Here is a 21875-nt window from a genome sequence, read left to right as displayed (position 1 = left end):
ACCGTCCTCACGATCCAGGCAACGAAGACAAGATCCCTGGTCCCTAAGACACACAACGTTCCACCATTGCGCCACACGGTGGTCGCTGAAGCATGCCCAGAGCTTACGGTATCAGCAGACTGGCGGTGCACACCAGTCCACAGCTCGAGGACCCCGGGTTCGCCAAGCCCATACCCAGCAAACGAATGCTGAGCCCCCTGAGGGAAGCATAGAGTAGCATGGAGAGCTGCATCAAACCAGTCTCTGGACTAAAGACTACAACAACTACAAAAACAACAACATCATCAACAACAACACACAATTCAACAAAACTCGATGTTTTCATTTCACAGTATGGGCATATGGTAAGTGAAACTGACAGTAAACTGTCATGGAAGGCCCATGTTCAGGATATTGTTCAAAGATTTAATGCAAAGTAGACCAATTTTTATGTTGAGTTATCACTTTGCTTATTTTCATTTGCTTGTGTCATAGGGTATTATATTTTGGGATAACTCTTGCCATTCTCAAAGGTTATTTTTGGCTCAGAAACAGGCAGTTCGGGCAATAAACGGTGTAAGTTCACCAACCTCATGTTAACCTCTGTTTACTAGTCTGGGTATTCTGAAACTGGCCTTTCAATATATATTCTTTACTGTCATTTTTTGTTAGTAATATCAGTTTATTTGCATGAATTAGCAGCTCTCACTCAGTTAATACTAAGCAGAAATCCAATATGCATTTGGATCACACTTCCTTAACTCTTTTGTAGAAAGATGTGCAATATACTGGTCCATCCATTTTCAATAAGCTACCACAAGAATTCCAAAATCTTAGCAGTGATCCACGTGCTTTCAAATTAAAACTGCACAGTTTCCTCATGGGGACACCCCCCCCCCCCCCAGGACCCCCCCCCCCCACCCAGCCCCACCCCCTCCTACTCTGCTGAGGAGTTCCTTGAAAAATTTAGCTGATCCCTGTGTTATAGCGTTGATTGCATTTACTTAAACTAATGGCTTGACTTTATTTTTGTTGTTGTTCACAAACATTTTATTTTTCTGTTGCTAATTTTGTGTTGTAATTTCATGTACTGATGCATTCGTTCCAAGACCATGGAGATTTTCATCTCAACTTGCTCCTACAGAACTAGATGTGTAAATAAAATAACCAAATAATGATCTGAAACTGTGTCCGTTCCTCTCAGTACTTTAACATTTCAAATTGCTTTATGAAAGAATTTATACATGCAGACATGATCCAGCTGCCACTCTCCTCTTGTCCAGTCATAAGTTTGCTTGGTTCTCTTTCAGAATATATGGATTTATAGTTGGGTCAATGTGTTCTGCAAATTTCAATGAGTCTTTGACCATTTCTATTAGTCTATTCATGTGAGGCTCATTTTCCAGAAGGATTTCTGTACTACTTTTCCTTTCATAGCTGAGCATTAAAATACCCTACTGACATCTCTGCATTGTTTTTATTGTCTTTTTAGTGTGTGATCCAAAAGACCCCAGAATTTGTCTACTTCTACCATAGAAAATTTCTCTCATGGGCAGGGGCATGGGCGTTTACAATAGTATAGATCTTGTTTGTGGTTTTCAGAGTTAAAGTTGTGATCCATGGAGAAACAGCTTTACAATCAGTTGTTGAACATATCATTTTCAAATTTACTATAATCCTGTTCCAGATTATGGGCACCGTTTCCTAACTCCTTGTTCTGGTTTTCCATTGTAAATTCTATAACCCTGATTCAAATGGATCTTCTGTTGTATTTCTCATTTCTTGGAGTCCTGCTATTATGATGTTCTGTCTGTCCAATTCATTTGTGAAGTTTTTGAGAATTCCAGTTTCCATTACAGAGTTAATGTTGTGTGTTGTACTGTAGTTAACATGTTTTATGTTTTATTTTGGCACTATACACTTGATGAGAGTTGGGTAATTTGAAATACTCCAATTCATTTGATTCTTCTGGTTTGCTACCCACTGAACCCAATGTATCCTTCTCCTTCCCTAATGGGTACGATGGTGGAAATTTTTCTCTGAAAGACATTTTCATGTTTGACTGTCAGAAGTTATCAACCTCGAGTGGAGCAACCTCCCATGTTACAACTATGGTTGTTAGCCACAGAGGATATAATCAGTCGCCACTAACACGTGGAACAGATGCTGTTGGGATACTGCCACTTCCACATGGAATCATCATGCTTCTGGTACTAATTCTGGTCCACTCTGGATATGCACCATATCAGGTGAGCATCCCCCTATCCGCCACTTTGGGAGACTAGAAACTGTCCCGAGCATAATTTCTTTAAGGGACAATGAGGGACTTCCTTAGTTGCAGATCAATACCTGTGTCATGGACACATTTCATCACAGTTGGCAATATCTTCAAGAAAACAATATCATCCAGGTAACAAGGCAACATTATTTATGTAAGATGGAGTAGCATGTAAGTCCAAAGGTGGCTGGAGTGCTCAACAGACCAAACAGGGCAACTTTTAACATGTAGAGGCCACCAGCTGTTATGATTGCAGTCTCTTCCCAGTCAAACTCATTAACCTCGATCTGCCATTTGCCAATCTGCATATCCATAACAAGGAAAGATTTTGTTGTGACAGTGCCACGACATTTAACAGTGCCGCCACGACAGTACGCGCAAATGGCGATAGAGGCGCTCTGCAACTTGGCTGAGCGCGGGAGCGCCACCTAGCCATGAACGGCGCCGGCCGCATGTCACGGCACGGCAGTCGAATAAGAGATACTAACTTGTTATCATGTAACCAACTATTGTTTGTAAGGGAGTGTGTTTGAATATACACGCAATTATTGGTGATTAAAGGTTATAACATTTTTTGGCGATGAGGATGGGATATTTTCACTGCATTGTGGATTTGTGTATTCGTGACGGGGCAGACATGGAACAGCTTATGCAAGCGCTCATTGAACAACAAACACAGCTGATGGCTGCTATTCAGGCACAGCAAACACAGCTGATGACTGCTATTCAGGTGTTGTTGACGTCACTTCCTCATCGTCTGTCTCCCTCTTCTCCGCCTCCATTCCCTCCTTATGATGAGGCCGCTGAAGACTGGGAGGATTATGAGAAGTGTTTGCGGCAACACTTCTTGGCTTTCGGCATTGTCGACGCTCTTTTGTGTAAGTCGTTATTTCTATCTTGGATTTCCCCACGGATCTATCAGCTGCTATCTTAGTTAGCCCCTCTGCGGGAACCTGCCTCTCTGTCCTTCCAAGAAATGTGTGACTTATTGTCTAACTATTACCGAAAAAACACCCACATCGTTGCCGCCCGTTTGGCATTCTACCGGTGTCGTAAACAACCCCATCAATCTTACTGGGCTTGGGCGGCAGAACAACACGGTCCGAGTAGGAAATGTCAGTTTGTCAAGGACACTCATCATGAGTCTTACGCTGATTCAATGGTTAGGGATGCTATTCTACGGCTTGCTCCTGATGAAGTTAGGCAACGTGCCCTACAACTGCATTGTCGACGCTCTTTTGTGTAAGTCGTTATTTCTATCTTGGATTTCCCCACGGATCTATCAGCTGCTATCTTAGTTAGCCCCTCTGCGGGAACCTGCCTCTCTGTCCTTCCAAGAAATGTGTGACTTATTGTCTAACTATTACCGAAAAAACACCCACATCGTTGCCGCCCGTTTGGCATTCTACCGGTGTCGTAAACAACCCCATCAATCTTACTGGGCTTGGGCGGCAGAACAACACGGTCCGAGTAGGAAATGTCAGTTTGTCAAGGACACTCATCATGAGTCTTACGCTGATTCAATGGTTAGGGATGCTATTCTACGGCTTGCTCCTGATGAAGTTAGGCAACGTGCCCTACAACTGCCAAACCCGTCGTTGTCAGAAGTTCTAAGCATCGCTCAATCCTTTGAAGTGTCTCACGCTGCTGGAGCACAAATAGAGGGCCGCAACGCTCGCAGTGAAAACAGCAACCACAGAAGCAGGTTCATTCCGCACTTCCTTCTTGTCCACGTTGTTTCGTACACCATGACAGGGCCACATGTCCAAAACGTTGGGCCGCGTCTAATTCATGTAGGAAAAAAGGCCACATTGCTTCTGTGTGTCAGTCCCCTAAAGTTCCTGTCGATGAGGACGAGGCATCGGACATTGATGTTAACAGTGTGCTTTCTCAAACAAATAAGTTGTTCGTTACTGTTCATGTTCTGGATAAATACATTCGCATGGCAGTTGACACTGGCTCTGCAGTAACTCTCATTAATTCTCACACGTATTTGGAGTTGGGCTCCCCTCCCTTGTCTCCAGTTATGTGAAATCTGAGAACTTATAATAAACAGAAAATTCATATCATTGGCCAGTTTGATGCTTCCTCTGCCTACAAGTCTGTTGTTAGGCCCCTCACGTTTTATGTGGTGGATCATGCGGGCACTGAAAACCTGTTTGGTTATGATGCTTTCCAGTTGTTCGGGTTCTCCATTGATGATTATGTGCACCTCATATCTGAGGATATTCCGTATCAACAGCTGGATGGATTGTGTTCTGAATTTTCGTCCGTGTTCTCTACTGGTCTGGGTCGTGCCAAGGATTTTGAAGCCCACATTACTCTTAAACCTACAGCTCGCCCCAAGTTTTTCCGAGCACACCCTATTCCGGTGGCGTTGCATGCACCTGTCAAGGTTGAGATAGACAGGTTAACAGCTTCAGGGATTCTCCTTCCTGTTACCTCCAGCGATTGGGCATCGCCAATCGTGGTGGTTTCTAAACCAAACGGGAGTCTGCTATTGTGTGGTGATTTTAAAACCACTGTCTATGCTCAGAGCCTCATTGACACTTATCCTCTTCCTCGTCCTGAGGAGTTATTTACCAAGCTCACTGGGGGCCAGTTCTTTTCCAAACTTGACTTATCGGAGGCGTACCATCAGTTGCTGTTAGATGCTTCTTCCAAGGAATTTCTCGTCATCAACACTCCTTGTGGGTTGTATCAGTACCAGCGGTTACCATTTGGCGTCGCTAGCACGCTGGCCATTTTTCAGCAGTTTTTGGAACAGCTCATGGCTTCCGTTTCCGGCTGCATAAACTATCTGGATGACATTGTTGTCACAGGGGCCTCCACTGAGGAGCACCTTCGCAATTTGCATTCACTGTTTCGGGTTTTGCATTCGGCTGGGTTGAGGTGCAATCTGCACAAGTCACAGTTCTTCCAACTCTCTATTGTGTATCTTGGTTTCCACTTGTCCCGTGAGGGTATATGTCCTCTATGTCAGCATGTTGCGGCCATTAACGCTCTACCCTGGCCATCTACAGTCAAAGAACTTCAGGTGTTTCTAGGCAAGATTGCTTATTATCACAAATTCGTTCCATCCGCGGCGGCGGTAGCTCATCCTCTGCATCAGCTGTTACGCAAAAACGTCCCTTTCTGTTGGTCCTACGAGTGTGAGTAGGCTTTTGTCCACCTGAAGGCTCATTTGCAGTTGGCGTCTTGTCTTGCCACATTCCATCTGGGTCAGCACTTGGTTCTCGCGACTGACGCGTCACAGTATGGCTTGGCGGCTGTTCTCGCCCATCGGTATGAGGATGGGTCGGAATGAACCCATTGCCTTTGCTTCCAAGACCCAGAACGATGCGCAACGGCATTACTCTCAAATCAAAAAGGAGGCGCTCGCTATCATTTATGCTCCAAAAAAGTTCAACGTTTTTTTGTATGGTTCTAAGTTTCACCTCATCACTTACCACAAGGCGCTGGTCACTGTTCAGCCCATCAGCATCGCTTCCGGATAAGGCAGCTCACCACCTGCAAAGTTGGGCCTTATACTTGTCTTGTTTTCACTATGACATTCAATATCGTCCCATGGCCCCTGCACGCCAACGCTGACGCATTGTCGTGATTGCCGATGGGCTCCAACCCGGTTTTCAAAAGTGATGAACTACTCTGTTTCCACATTGAAGAGGAAGAACGTTGTGCAGTCAAGGGTTTTCCAATTACAGGTTCGCAGGTCACATCGGCTACTGCGCGGGTCCCAGTCCTGCGTCAGGTGATTGGTTCTGTTCAGCGGGGTTGGCCGCCGGACAGGACCAAGGGCCGGGCATCGGATCCCCTTCGAAACTACTGTGCCTTACGCTTTCGTCTGTCTGTTCGTGATGGTGTTATTCTTCTGGCCATGGATGGCGTGTCTCCATGGGTCGTGGTGCCAGCCTCTCTTCGCAAAGATGTTCTCAAACTGTTGTATGAAGGCCATTGGGGTATTTCTCGGACTAAGTCCCTGGCCCACAGGCACATTTATTGGCCCGGTATTGATTCGGACATCACCCACATGGTTGCTGCGTGTGGTCAGTGTGCTCAATAACTGGCTGCACCTCGTGCAATGCCCTCTCTGCAGCCATGGAAACGGGTGCACACTGACTTTGCCGGCCCCTTCCTCGGTACTTATTGGCTACTGTTGATTGACGCCTTCTTGAAGTTTCAGTTTGTTGTTCGATGTCCGTCACCCACCACTGCGGCGACGACGCTGGCTTTGGCCAAAATCTTTGCGCTAGAAGGTCTTCCATCCACAATCGTCACGGACAATGGCCCTCAGTTCTATTCGCAGGCCTTCCATGATTTTTGCACAGGACAAGGGATTCATCATGTTACAGCACCGCCCTTCCATCTGCAATCGAATAGGAAGGTCGAGGGCCTTGTCCGCACTCAAGTCAGAGGAAAAAATTCCTTAGTGATTTTTCCACAGATGACACTGCTGCAATTTCTGAGTTCTCATTGCTTGACGCCTCTGGGAGGTCGCAGCCCTGCGGAACTCTTGCATGGCTGCCACCCGCCCACTCTCCTGCACCTGCTTCACCCTGTCAGGCCTTGTGCTGTGTCCCCTAGTGCGGGAAAATACTCGGTGGGCACCGATGTGCGGGCACGAGGGTATGGATTTCGACCTAAATGGATTCCAGGGGTGGTCAAGGCTCTTTACGGCCGCCAGCTTTGTGAAATACGTACGGACAATGGCATGGTTGTTCGCCATTACGACCAGATGCGCCCACGAGTTGTGGCCACGCTGGTGCCACCACCCCTTCCTTCACCTCCACCAACCCGAGAAGCCAGTCCTGTCACTGCTGCCGATCTACCGTATGTGTTGATGCAGCTGACGTCGCTACCACTTCCGAGTACGCCGGATCCGGCCCCAGTCGCGACGCCGCCTTCTCCGGGACCCATCTCACTGGAGCACACCCCCAGATCCACGACACCCATCATCTCGTGCAGGAGGCATGTTCCACGCACGAGCTTCCCTCCTGGACATTTTCGACCATACTCTCGTGTCTCTCCGCGGGATCTTCTCGCGGCCTCACTAGAGGCCATGGATGTCTCCTCACTGTCCATGACTCCAAGGAAGTGAGTGTCTTTTTTTTAAGGAGGGGGGGGATGACAAGTTTTGTGACAGTGCCATGACATTTAACAGTGCCGCCACGACAATACGCACAAACGGCAATAGAGGCGCTCCGCAACTCGGCTGAGTGCAGGAGTGCCACCTAGCTACGAACGGCGCCGGTCGCATGTCACGGCATGGCAGTCTAATAAGAGATACTGAGTTGTTATCATGTAACCAGCTATTGATTCTAAGTGAGTGTGTTTGAATATACACGCAATTATTGGTGATTAAAGGTTATAACAGATTTTGCTACTTTGTAACAGCGTAAGAGTTGATCAGTCCATTGATATGGCTGCGTGTACAATTATTAGCCCTCCCCCCCTCTCCTCCATAAATTTGTTAGCTGGTGATAATCCATGTAGAAATGCCATACTGCAATTATGTTCTTCATGAAGACTACAGAAGACCACAGAGGTGGTCTTTTGGATGGCTGATGTCATCATCTTCAGCATCTCTGTTTCCTTTCAAATTCCGTACAGTTGGTGACTCCCTATACGAGCACAGACTGATGTGGAAGATGACACCTAGTCTTGATATGGGGTTTCACATTAGATCACACGATTTACATGTCTTTCTCTTCACACACTAATATGACTAAAAATTAATGATTAGGTGACATTCATCATCCATATTCTTCTGTCAAACCAGAAACTATTTGTGGCTGGACTGTAGATTCCTTTAATAGGTAATTTGTAATTAGTGATCCATCTGTGTTGGTTATGCTCATTGCTGGCATATGGATTTCTTTTGTGAAACTGAGTACTTCTATGCAATGAATATAGATGGACTTTTGAATGATGGCGGTCAAGTTTAGGCTTGTACTGCGCATCTGACATCACATGTTCTCTGACAGCTAATGATCATTCAGTGGTGTTCTGAGCACTTCGCTGTGAACATCGTAACCAGAGCAAGCATTAAATGTGATTGTAGCAAGTTATTTACTCAATTTTTACTTCATGTGTTGTGTGTTATCATGGCTAATATTGGTGGCAAGTGATGAATTCTACATAAGCAAGCAAGAGAATGATTTGTAGGATACATGCTTTCTTCAGGCACAAAGCAGCTCTACACATGCATCACAACTGCTGCTTGGAAGCAGTAATATTGCAATCTCCACCTGTGCTTTGACCTGTGTGGACTGCTATCATTCTCAAACCTGACTATAGATCTTCATAGTTTAACCAAGGATCTATAGTATTGATCAGAAGTCATCTGAATGATGACAGTGGGGTTAAGTGTGTCTCCAATGGTAAACCATTTCCCAGAGCATGTGTACTTGTTGGTACAACATTGTCAGTCTGGAATTCCAATCTCCAACAGTCTGACAAGTTCTGATGACTGCAAGAAGTCGCATTCAAGGATAACATTATGGATGCATTCTGGTTTATTATTATTTAAAAGTACTGTGTTCTACCACTGATAGTTATTCCCAAAACACAGATTCCTGTTGGCTAGATATATTTTTCACCTGCAGCAGTCAACACTGTGGTGTTTCAAATCTCTTAACACAAGCTTCCCCAGCTGGCAACATTAAGCATCCAATACCACAGAAAATAAGAATATAGAATTGATTAGCACCAAAGCAGATTGTCCATTGATGACAATGTTAATGTAGTTTTGTGACATCTTTGCTACTGTTGTCCATACAAGATTTACATCCGTGGTACCCCATTTCCATAGATGGTTGCCTCATTTAGATTTTCCGATCTTGTTTGACATCTTATAATGTAATAGTTCTCAAATCTTCTTCTTTCTTTACAGTAGTGTACACTCTACTTCAGGTATCCATGATGGAAACATAGCTACATGTTGAGTATTCTCTGGGAGTCTGTTTATCTGTACTGTAGTGATTTGAGAATTTCTGCGTAAATTCTTGAACCACTTGCCCTTGTACCACCCCAAACACATGATATTTTAAAAATAAGTGTGAGAGAATGTACATACTGCACAACACATGTTTGTGTTTGCAGGCTGGAAAGGAGTCATGAGCACAATGTAGACGCGACAGTCGAATGGCATTTACAAGTGTTTGTTGCTCACACCGCGGAAGCTATATTGGAAGAACAAGAAGTAATTATGTAACATTCTTTGCTGTTTTAGTGACTGTGATTATTGTTAAAGAAAAATGAACAATTGATTATCGACTTCACATATTGTACTTGCTAGAGGCAAGATGGGTTCATAAATTATGTGGTTGTTAAACCAATTTTATTGCAAATGTAATTTATTGAGTCTACTGCAAAACGAATTGGTTGACTTGTAAAAATTCGAATATTGATGTGAGAAATGGTGCACAAGTTATTTATGGAAGCTGAAATATACCAAGACTGAACTAAAAGTGTTTTTCAAGTACTAAATTATTTCAAAAGTAGAGAGAGTCTTATAAATTCCTGTTAACCAGCAGTATTCTTTGGAGAAGAAGGGTTTGGAGATCAATGCAGCCAGGAATCCTGAGAAGAAGATAAGCTGTGCAGATCAAGTAAGTCATCGATATGAGAGAGGTGTGAATTTTGCAATCCAACTTCACACCGCTTCTTATCATCCACATCATTAACAGTACAGCAATCACATTAGTAAGGGAGACAGATGTATTAGTGTCACCAAGTGTTCTCTGAAGGTAATAGTATATGGCCAAGATTTTTAACTCCATTCCTCAATGTTGGTTTATCTTCCAGACATTGATGCCAATGATCAACAAATCTCTTGAATTAATGATGCTATGTCCTCCTGGTGGATTTGGCAATTAACACTAAACACTGCTGTGCCTTGCAATCTGGATTCAACATCAGTACAGGTTATAAAACCACGAAGTCTGCTGTATGAGTGATGTGAGGTCTTCATGACTGTTACACCAGTATGACATTTGGCAGCCTGTCCAACTTCCATTTGGCACTTTGTCTTCTTTTGGTACACTTTTTCATATTGCTTGCTTCAATGTACTGGCACCACTTCATGAAGCCTACTTTTGTTTTGAGATCTTTCAAAAAAAGAATCTGATAGACACCCTTTGCCGTGCCATTGATTAGATGTGTAACATCACAAGTTTCCAACATATTTGGATTTACTGTGTGTGACAGTGCCAAAACAGTCTATGTAACTTATGACTTGCCTGCCTCTGGTGTTGGGATATATGCTTCAATTGGTCTTTTATGTATGCAGATCTCTTGCTGGTTGTAACCAATCATCATCATTTTTTATTTTATACCTGAATTATGTGCCAGCTCTTGAGCTGTTCCTCACTGTTCTCTAACCACTTCTGGTTTGTACCATCTAAGTGAAAGTACATAGGCAAGAAATATCCAGTCATCACACTTGTTGTATTTAGCAAGATGGTAAAATCCCTTTCAGCAGTTTCACGAGATTCTAGCCAGTATCTCCCAAAACACTGTTAGATGCATGATTTGCTTGTGACACTTTTGTTTTCATTGGTATCTTTATACAATTTGAACTGTGGGAAGAAAATAATGTTGTACAGAGGTTCCTGCTTGTGATGGTGGTGGCTTTTGCATAGTCTTATTGGAATTAGGGCAGTGGCAATGTCAGATACCTGGCATATCTACAAAATTATATCTCACACAAGCTTGAGTTTTATATCTATTCTATGGTAAGTAATCAAATAAATCAGTCTCCAAGCAGTGTGTCAAATTTCACATTAGTTCATATAAATTTTTTTCGATACAAGATAAAATTTAACTGAAGTATTGCTGTCAGATGAGATAAAAATGTAACTGTAATGTGTTTTCAGTAAGCACTGGTTACCTAAAGAAATTTTGGCATTGACAAATCTTTCTGGTTTTAGTTTGACATCATATTTTCGCAGGAGAACCTCTCCTCATGAAGAAACAAGCACATTTGTTAGCGAAAGTATTTAACACCTAACAGCTACAGACAACTGAAAATGTTTGTACATAACTTGAGGTGGAAAACAGAGCACACATATCAGCAAGTTGGAAAATTACCTTAACTGATTCAAAAAATGTTTCACTATTGACTTCACTGACAACTGAAAGTTAAGCAATCACATGAAAATTTCTAAGGCAAGTAAAGTGGTGAATACTTTTAACTGAATGACATATTTGGAGAACAGATGGTTTCCATTTCCTTTCAGAAGAGAACAGCACCTGGTAATGGGCTGGCTCAAGTGAGCCAAAAATATCAGTGAGGATCTGGACTTTCAGAGGAGGGAGCAGGAATCAAGAATAGAGAGGCACATGTCAAGGTGACAGTGTTATGGATGATCAGAAACATGTAATAAGGAATGCTGGAGATAGCGACTTACATTGACTAAAATAGTGTGGTTCTTTGGGTGTGATACTCTGACAGAACATAAATTTATGGTGCTATAATTATGCTATTCAAATATAAATCTCATCTAACTGTGGAAAATAGTAACATTATTCAATGTGTCAAAGTATTTCTGTTTGACTGTTCCAGCTTTCCCAGGGCATTATTTGCAACATTTTTGAATATAGTTAAGTCGTATTAAATGAAGAATGTCTTATTAAAATTTGATAATTTCAGCTGGGTAAGGATGAAGTGTACAAATGAACACCAGTGCTGTTGAAATGGAAACAATAACAATAAAAGAGTGATACCTGTATCAGTAGTAACTGTGTGTTATTCAGTTTATAACATTCAGTGAATATGAGTGTACTAGATATTGTGACTATCTTCAATGTGAAAACTAAGAACTTGTATGTGCAAAAGTATAGTTCCTACACAAAAAGTGAAGTAAAAATACTCCCAGGTGGTCAATGTTTGTTGCTCAGTTAATGGTGAATGCTTACAGAGAGAATATGAGAGTTTAATTCCATTTATGGTGGCAGAACTCGGCATTTGGGTTTGGTATCTGGCAATTCAGTTGACTTTTATTGTCGCAAAGATAACGTTTTTCTGATACAACCTTCAACACACATTTTTTTCTAATTTACGGAAGCAACCAGTGGCTCAAATCATGGAGTAATAACAGTCATATGTTACCATAAATTTCAACCAATAACTCTTCTTCCCTCTTTCTCCTTCCAGCTAATCAGGAATAAATTTTAGTAACTAAGAATTAAGATCTAAATATTCTATTTGATTAAATGCATTTCAGATTAAATTATTAAGAACACATTATTAATAAATCAGTCTCAATTTGTTATCAACTGGATTCATTTAACAGCACAAGAAAAGTAATATTTTTTAGAAAACTAAATTTAAAATACACTTGTCATGGAAGTGGCACAACCACTTTCTGGTCAGAAAGCCTATACAATTAATGACTGACACTGTAAAAACATATTTCTATAATTAACTCCCATGAGAGAAGTATATAATTTATTCAAAAGAATAGTTACCATCTGGTCTATTTGTAACACTAATATTGTTTTCTGGTAAATCACTGTGTAAGGAGGTCACATTGTAGTAAATGAATCAAGTCTGGGAGTAATGGCTGAGACACAGACACTGGACATTTCTGAAGCAAAAGCCACTTGCAGTGTGGATGTCTTAATGTAAGGATGTAAATGTTCTGTATATACAATTACTCTGCAATGCTACTGGATAATGCGCCACATATTACACTGGGTAGATGTTACTCAACTGGTTAATAAACTGAAAGACATAAATTTTATGGCTAGCATTTTTATTTGAGAGGCAACTGAGATTTTTAAATATACTCTACACAACATTTCAGAGGACCTGGGAAATACACATCACATTTGCAACACTAAGGAGAGCAACATAATGAAACATACGTACTGTAATTAATTTTGATTCATCGAGTCATTATCGCTGCAATGGAGTATGTCATGCAAATCTCAGTTCCGGACAAGAAAGCTGATTGAGGTTTCAATGTGGAAGTGAAATTAACACAGAGAGGTCATCAGTTCCATCACATCAGGGAAGGATGGGGGATCAAAGACAGCTGTACTCTTTCAAAGGAATCATCCCAGCATTTGCCTGAAGCGTTTTAGGGAAATCATGGAAAACCTAAATCAGGATGGCAGATGCAGGTTTGAACTGTCGTCCTCCCAAAGAAGACTTGGCAAAGTGCTATGATGATAACCACCTAAATAAAATTTAACCGAACCAAAATACAGATCTTGCTTTTCACCTGAGAAATGAGATGTAATGTATACTCACTACTAGCAAATGCGCCTGGCATTATTTTTAGTGAAATGTCAAAATTCATTCCCTCATTCACTGTGAAAATAACACTTTCATATCCTGCAAATGCTCTTGCCCCTAAGTACTTCAGAATAAATATAAACCCCATCAATCATTAACACTGAATAGAAAGAGAAGAGCGGTCAAGAATAGAGCTTTGAGGAACATCTTATGTCATTGTTCTCTTTTTTTTGAAGGCTAATTTCCTGCATTTGGGAGATACATATTCTCTGCCTTCTATTACATAGTGTAAAGAAAGTCACTATAATGCACTTTCTGTAATATCATATTTATTTGCTGAGATGGCCCTGGCTTATCAATCACCTGAAGTTATGCCCTAATCGCCATTTGCTTCACGTCTGCTGTGCAGTGAACTACCTTAATTTAAGTATTAACTGTATTTTTCTTACTTGTCACTTCTTCTTCCATGTGTTTTTGCTTTTAGGAAGCTTTAATTGTCGAGTGGTATTAATAGTGTTCCATAGATTTCGTGTTTGTTTGGAATACAGTCAGGTGGAATTGGTGAAGGTGGAAAGACTCACTCGCAGGGTGGAATCAGAGCTAACTATTTGTAGTATCGTTCCCAGAAACGATCACGGTCCTCTGGTTTGGAGCTGAGTGGAAGGCTTAAACCAGAGGCTCAGACGATTCTGTGGAGAGCTGGGGTGCAAATTTCTCGACCTCCGCTATCGGGTGGAGAAATGTAGGGTCCCCCTGAATAGGTCAGGCGTGCACTACACACCGGATGTGGCTACAAGGGTAGCGGAGTACATGTGGAGTGCACATGGGGGTTTTTAAGGTTAGAGAATTCCCTCCCTAGGCCCGACAAGACGCCTCCTGAGCCGCGGCAAGGTAGGAGTAGGCAAAATCCAACAGGGAATAACAATATTAATGTGCTAATAGTAAACTGCAGGAGCATCTATAGAAAGGTCCCAGAACAGCTCTCATTAATAAACAGTCACAACGCCCATTTGGTACTAGGGACAGAAAGTTGGCTGAAACCAGACGTAAACAGTAATGAAAATCTAAACTCAGATTGGAATGTATACCGCAGAGACAGGCTGGACAGTGAAGGGGGAGGCGTGTTTATAGCGATAAGAAGTGCAATAGTATTGAAGGAAATTGACAGATCCAAATTGTGAAATGACATGGGTGAAGGTCACAGTTAAAGCAGGCTCAGACATGGTAATTGGCTGTCCCTATAGGCCCCCGCGATCAGCAGCTGTTGTGGCTGAGCATCTGAAGAATAATTTGGAAAATATTTCGAGTAGATTTCCCCAACATGTTATAGTTCTGGGTGGAGATTTTAATTTGCCGAATATAGACTGGGAGACTCAAACGTTCATAACAGGCGGCAGGGAAAAAGAATCCAGTGAAATTTTTTTAAGTGGTTTATCTGAAAACTACCTTGAGCAGTTAAACAGAGAACCGACTCATGGCAATAACATATTAGACCTTCTGGTGACAAACAGACCCGAACTATTTGAATCAGTTAATGCAGAACACGGAATCAGCAATCATAAAGCGGTTACTGCATCAAAAATTTCAGCTGTAAATAGAAATATTATGAAAGGTAGGAAGATTTTTCTGTTTAGCAAAAGTGACAAAAAGCAGATTTCAGAGTACTTGATGGCTCAACACAAGTTTTGTCTCAAGTACAGATAGTGTTGAGGATCAGTGGACAAAGTTCAAAACCATCGTACAATATGCGTTAGATGAGTATGTGCCAAGCAAGATCGTAAGAGATGGAAAAGAGCCACCGTGGTACAACAACCGAGTTAGAAAACTACTGCGGAAGCAAATGGAACTTCACAGCAAACATAAACATAGCCAAAGCCTTGCAGACAAACAAAAAGCAAAATGTAGTGTGAGGAGGGCTATGCGAGAGGCGTTCAATGAATTCGAAAGTCAAGTTCTATGTACTGACTTGGCGGAAAATCCTAAGAAATTTTGGTCCTATGTCAAAGCGGTAGGTGGATCAAAACAAAATGTCCAGACACTCTGCGACCAAAATGGTACTGAAACAGAGGATGACAGACTTAAAGGCTGAAATACTACATGTCTTTTTCCAAAGCTGTTTCACAGAGGAAGACTGCACTGTAGTTCCTTCTCTAGATTGTTGCACAGATGACAAAATGGTAGATATCGAAATAGACGACAGAGGGATAGAGAAACAATTAAAATCGCTCAAAAGAGGAAAGGCCACTGGACCTGATGGGATACCAGTTCGATTTTACACAGAGTACGCGAAGGAACTTGCCCCCCTTCTTGCAGCGGTGTACCGTAGGTCTCTAGAAGAGTGAAGCGTTCCAAAGGATTGGAAAAGGGCACAGGTCATCCCCATTTTCATGAAGGGACGTTGAACAGATGTGCAGAACTATAGACCTATATCTCTAATGTCGATCAGTTGTAGAATTTTGGAACACATATTACGTTTGAATATAATGACTTTTCTGGAGACTAGAAATCTACTCTATAGGAATCAGCATGTGTTTCGAAAAAGACAGTCGTGTGAAACCCAGCTCGCGGTATTCATCCACGAGACTCGGAGGGCCATAGACACAGGTTCACAGGTAGATGCCGTGTTTCTTGACTTCTGCAAAGCGTTTGACAAAGTTCCCCACAGTCGTTTAATGAACAAAGAAAGAGCATAGGGACTATCAAACCAATTGTGTGATTGTATTCAAGAGTTCCTATATAACAGAACGCAGCATGTCATTCTCAATGGAGAGAAGTCTTCTGAAGTAAGAGTGATTTCAGATGTGCCGCAGGGGAGTGTCATAGGACCGTTGCTATTCACAATTTACATAAATGACATGGTGGATGACATCAGAAGTTCACTGAGGCTTTTTGCAGACAATGCTGTGGTGTATCGAGAGGTTGCTACAATGAAAAATTGTACTGAAATGCAGGAGGATCTGCAGCGAATTGACGCATGGTGCAGGGAATGGCAATTGAATCTCAATGTAGACAAGTGTAATGTGCTGCGAATACAAAGAAAGATAGATCCCTTATCATTTAGCTACAAAATAGCAGGTCAGCAACTGGAAGCAGTTAATTTCTTAAATTATCTGGGAGTACGCATTAGGAGTGATTTAAAATGGAATGATCATATAAAGTTGATCGTCAGTAAAGCAGATGCCAGACAGATTCATTGGAAGAATGCTAAGGAAATGCAGTCCGAAAACAAAGGAAGTAGGTTACAGTACCCTTGTTCACCCACTGCTTGCATACTGCTCAACAGTGTGGGATCCGTACCAGATAGGGTTGATAGAAGAGATAGAGAAGATCCAATGGAGAGCAGCGCTCTTCGTTACAGGATCATTTAGTAATTGCAAAAGCATTACAGAAATGATAGATAAACTCCAGTGGAAGACTCTGCAGGAGAGACGCTCAGTAGCTTGGTACGGGCTTTTGGTGAAGTTTCGAGAACATACCTTCACCGAAGAGTCAAGCAGTATATTGCTCCCTCCTACGTATATCTCACAAAGAGACCATGAGGATAAAATCAGAGAGATTAGAGCCCACACAGAAGCATACCGACAATCCTTCTTTCCACAAACAATATGAGACTGGAATAGAAGGGAGAACCGATAGAGGTAGTCGGGGTACCCTCCGCCACACACCGTCAGGTGGCTTGCGGAGTATGGATGTAGATGTAGATGTAGATGTAGATGCTGACTAGCCAATTCAGTCCCAGCATTGCTCCCTATACCTCTCACCTCCTCAGAGCTGGTGTCCAGGTGCATTGTACCTCTTTCACATTTCAGGACTGCCTCACCTCATCTGGTTTGTGGAGTAGCAAGGTGTGCTTTTTACTTTTTTCCTCAGTGGAAACCTATAAGATTAATCTCATATTCTACAATAAAATTTTGATTCTTGATGGTTGCTACTTTCCCAGACATTCTTGACACAACAGTAATAAGAGAGAAAATGAGATTTCCCCACATCTTCCCTTGGGCCTTTCTTTACGAGTGGTTTTACGTTTCATGTTTTTAATAAATCTAGGAAACAGTCTTGATTGTTATTTTACCCTCTGATTTAATTACCTAAGAGGTTAACCCATCTCAACTCACAGGTCGTCGTCGTCATCGTCATCACAGTGATAATACAATATTTTTTCCCACAGACAAAATGTTTCTGAACTTTGTGAATCACAAGATGGTGGTGGTGGTTTGTGGGGGATAAAGGGACCAGACTGCTAAGAACTTTTAAAAAACCCAAGGGATATACCTTTTATGGTAATCTAGGGGTGTATGTCAGCATTAATTTCTTGTTCTATCCCACTTTATTTTCATGTTTAACGTTATTTTCATGAAAACCAAAATGATGATTTTTGTGTCACTGTGATATTTGTGGAAATAGTTTTTATTATAAATACCATTATGCTTGTAATAATCCAACAAGGTGGTTTTTTTTAATATAAGTGAAACATAAAATGATAATCACGTCTATAATGCTCCATACTTAATTTTCCTTCTGGTATTGTTAATTGTTCCTCATGTTTCTTTAACCAAGGAAACACACAAAATATTTAATGTTTTTTAACTGTAACTGAGGCTGTGGCTGTTGCATGTTTTATAATACATAAATGATCCTTCAGCTCACAAGAAGTCAGATGTGAACTCTGAGTAGCACAGAATCAAAGGCATCGTTCATGGGTTTCTGAGGGACTTTGGTCACATCTCCAAATTTAATAGTCCAAGCATATTTCAATCATACAGATGTGGGGGTACACTGGGGATACCATTCCAGAGACACTCTTGCCCATCACCATGCCAACCAATTTCACTGTATGTAGACAGAATTCTGAAAAGCACAAGGATTAGCTGAATTTTATCAATATATCTCTTTTGGCTTAAAGCTATTTCACACTCCTGAAATTACAGCCTTAGATATTACAATGGCATTTTCTGCCTCTCACTGTGACTAACCATCTCCCATACTACCAGTGGCTCTGCTTGTGACACTAACAGGGCACTGCAGCACCTTTAGTTTACAACTAAGTGTACAATAGCCCTTAACAGCAAGGAGTCTTGACTTCAAATTCCTTAGCAAGCTGCAGATCTGAATCACATGTGTAAGTGAGCATAATGTCTATTTGTACTTTCTGTGAATCAACCCCAAATAGCTGTACTCAGAGCTGGTACAAATGAAGTTTCATCTCCAGGATGTATCAGAACATTTTTAGCACTGCAGGTGTTTCTATACTATGCTTTATAGTCCTGTATAATATGGCAACAACAACAACAACAACAACAACAACAACAACAACTACTACTACTACTACTACTACTACTACTACTACTACACCACAATACAGAAGTTCTCACATTGACAATAACAGAAAATCAAAATCAGAAAGTCAATAATATTTGAAACTGTTAAGTTTTAATATACCGTAATAGTATCACTTGATGTTGTTGGTAGCTCTGAAGGAACGGTGTTCATAAGTGCCAGTGTAAGGTCACCCATTAATTGTGGCATCTCTTGCTCTAATGGTGCACTTGCAGTATCTGGCGGTGTCCACTGACCAACTTTCTCATGGCCTTGAACATTCCACTGCTGCTCTCCAGTGGCAGAGAGTGGTGGCAGTGGCGGTGGAGGTGGTGGCGGAGTTGAAGCATCAGCCACAGGTAATTGCACATGAAGATTTTGTTGTGAATGATATGACTGGTACTGTTGATTCAGTTGATGCAGATGGTTCTGATAAAGCTGTAAAAATATTGCAGCAGCAAAATGATCCAGTCAAATATATTCAGGTTTATATTACTCACAAACACATGTGAATGCAATCCAGAGAAAAAAAGTTTCTCTAAAACTGTTTAAATACTTTAAGAAACATGTTTCACATTTTATTAACTTTTCTTGAGGCTTCATTTATATATGTTATGGTCATAATAATATCATATTATTACATAACTTGCTGGTTTCTCTCTCTCTGTATGATTGCCCTCTACATTACGCAACTGAACTGAACAAATGAATCATAACCTATAGCAAAGCCACATAGATTAGGTGTAAACTTACGGAAAGGACATTGGGTAGAGATTTACAATGCAGACAGTGCTGATGAAAAATATTCTCTTTTCTGACACATACCTTAAGCAAGAGAAAAATTTAACAGGAACAGTGACAAGAGAATAGGAGGCGATGGGGGATGGGGGTGGGGGTGGGGGAGGTGCTCAAAGGGTAGTACATGCCCCTGAGGTGCTTTTCCTGCAGATGGAAATGAACAAATATAACACAATAAATGCCACATATTCCTACCAAGCCTGATGCACACATATACATACCATGATCCCAAGGTACATGCACTGTACACAGCTACATCAAGCAATAGTGACGAAGCAAGTTCCTGATACTTTAAAATGGGGACTGACCAGCTCAGGGAGCCAATTTTAACAGAAAATGGCACTCCAGGATTGCCAGGGATTTGTGTTGGGTTCACAACCTAAAATGTAAAAGCCAAGTTTTATTAAATCTAACAAAGAAATAGAGTGTCTGACCTGTTTATGATGAATTAGTGGACATCTAAAGAATTTGAGGTTGGGATCATGGAATGTCCTATCTCCCAATCAAGCTGAACCTCTAATAAAATCACTTTAATAGTTGGATGGGTACAGACTGGATATTACAGCTATTTTCAGGAGGTGAGATTTTTAGGTGAAGGAGTGATGGAGAAGATTATATGATTTATATTGGTTCTATTGTAAATAAGAAAAAAAATCATCTGATGGACTTCTAGGCAAAATCACACAGACTATGCAGATTGAGAATCAGAGTAAATTCTTCAACTATAGTCTCATAAGTGTTCCCGGTCCTCCCAGCTGAAGAGATCAGAGAAGAAGAGGACATTTTTCAAGATGAATTAGATGAAGTATACAGTGTGTGTCCAGGAGGAACCTACAGAAATATTTTTTAAGACGTGAATCCTAAATTGGAAAAGAAGGTGAGTATGAGTCCTGCATTGGAAAATACAACCTACATGATAACTCAAGTGAGAAAGATATCATCTTTTACACTTTGCTTCCTTGGCAAATATAATAGTGGATAGTACAATTTTTAATCTCAAAGCTATACACATTATGACATGGAAATCTCCTGATGGAAATACCTTCAGCCAAACTGACCACCTCCTAATATATGCAAGATATCTGTCTAACCTAATGTGTGTTACAAGCTATAGGGGTGCTAATGCAGACTCTGAACACTACCTCGTAACTGCAACAATCAGAAGCCAAAACAACACTGCAAGGAAGCTATGTGGATCTCAAGCAAGAAATTTCCATATTGAAACTGCACCCAAGATTTTCTGACCTACTCGAAGGAAAACTGGCACTTTCCCAACAGTGAGAGAATTGAAGAAATATGGACGCATCTAAATCATGGTTTACAAATTTTTGTGACAAATGTCCAGTAAGAGTAGATCATGCCACATAAAATTGCTGGTTTGATAAAGAGTGCGCATATTTAACAGCAATTACAAATGAGGCCTACAGGAGAATAGAAGATGTAAACATCTACGTAGTTTAAATGCCTCTGCATGTGCTCTTAATTAATCTAATCTTGTCCTCATGGGCAATACATAGTGGGTTGTAGTATTTCCATAGAGTCGTTATTTGAAGTTGGTTTTTGAAAATTTGTTAGCAAGTTTTCTTGGGATAGTTTGCATCTTATCTTCAAGAGTCTACCAGTTCAGTGTCTTCAGTATCTCTGTACTCTCTCCCAAATATCAAAAAAGCCTGTGATCATTCGTGCTGTCCTCCTCCGTATTCGTTCAGTATCCAACGTTAGTCCTATTAGGTAAGAATCCACCATACTTGAGCAGTGTTCTACGATGGTCGCAGAAGTGATTTGTAAGCAAATTACTTTGTAGACTACCAGCACACTGAAGCCTCCGTCTGCTTTACCCACAACTGAGTCTATATGCATACCTGCCAACTTTTGAATCAGGTTATCAGTAAAACTCACAAGTGACCAAAGAAAATCTAATGATTTTTGACATATCCTGGCTCAATGAAAATAATAATACTTCTGGGCTACAAAGTGCAATAATTCACACTTTAAAAGGATACTTCAATGAAATCTACTTACACCAGAGGCCAATGATTTGTAGATGGACAAAACAACCAAGAAGAAATCCATGTTTAACATCAGCAGTCATGGTGTGGAATGTACGTAACAGGACTTCCTTGATAAATCAAGCAGATACACGACAATTGCAAAGGCTTTACACAATTGAACTTTTTTAACGTAACACAGGCAAGAAATAATAAAATACACAGTGCAAATCACTTGCTAGTTTGACTTTAAAGTCATAGCTGTGGTCTTTTT

At 41.2% G+C, this 21875-nt stretch overlaps 1 protein-coding gene across 2 annotated transcripts in view; it reads right to left on the bottom strand.

Moving 5' to 3' along the window:
- Positions 1-21875, bottom strand: part of LOC126273558 (uncharacterized) — a 247682-nt gene that overhangs the window by 53946 nt on the left and 171861 nt on the right. For both annotated transcript variants that reach the window (XM_049977043.1, XM_049977044.1), the window contains one exon: positions 18939-19253. In XM_049977043.1, the coding sequence (XP_049833000.1) occupies positions 18939-19253 (315 nt within the window). The remainder of the gene's footprint in view (positions 1-18938; positions 19254-21875) is intronic.

Source organism: Schistocerca gregaria, chromosome 1 (assembly GCF_023897955.1).
Source record: "Schistocerca gregaria isolate iqSchGreg1 chromosome 1, iqSchGreg1.2, whole genome shotgun sequence".
NCBI lineage: Eukaryota > Metazoa > Arthropoda > Insecta > Orthoptera > Acrididae > Schistocerca > Schistocerca gregaria.
Note: the sequence above shows the minus strand (reverse complement) of the source record. Positions and strands in the feature narration are given on the sequence as shown.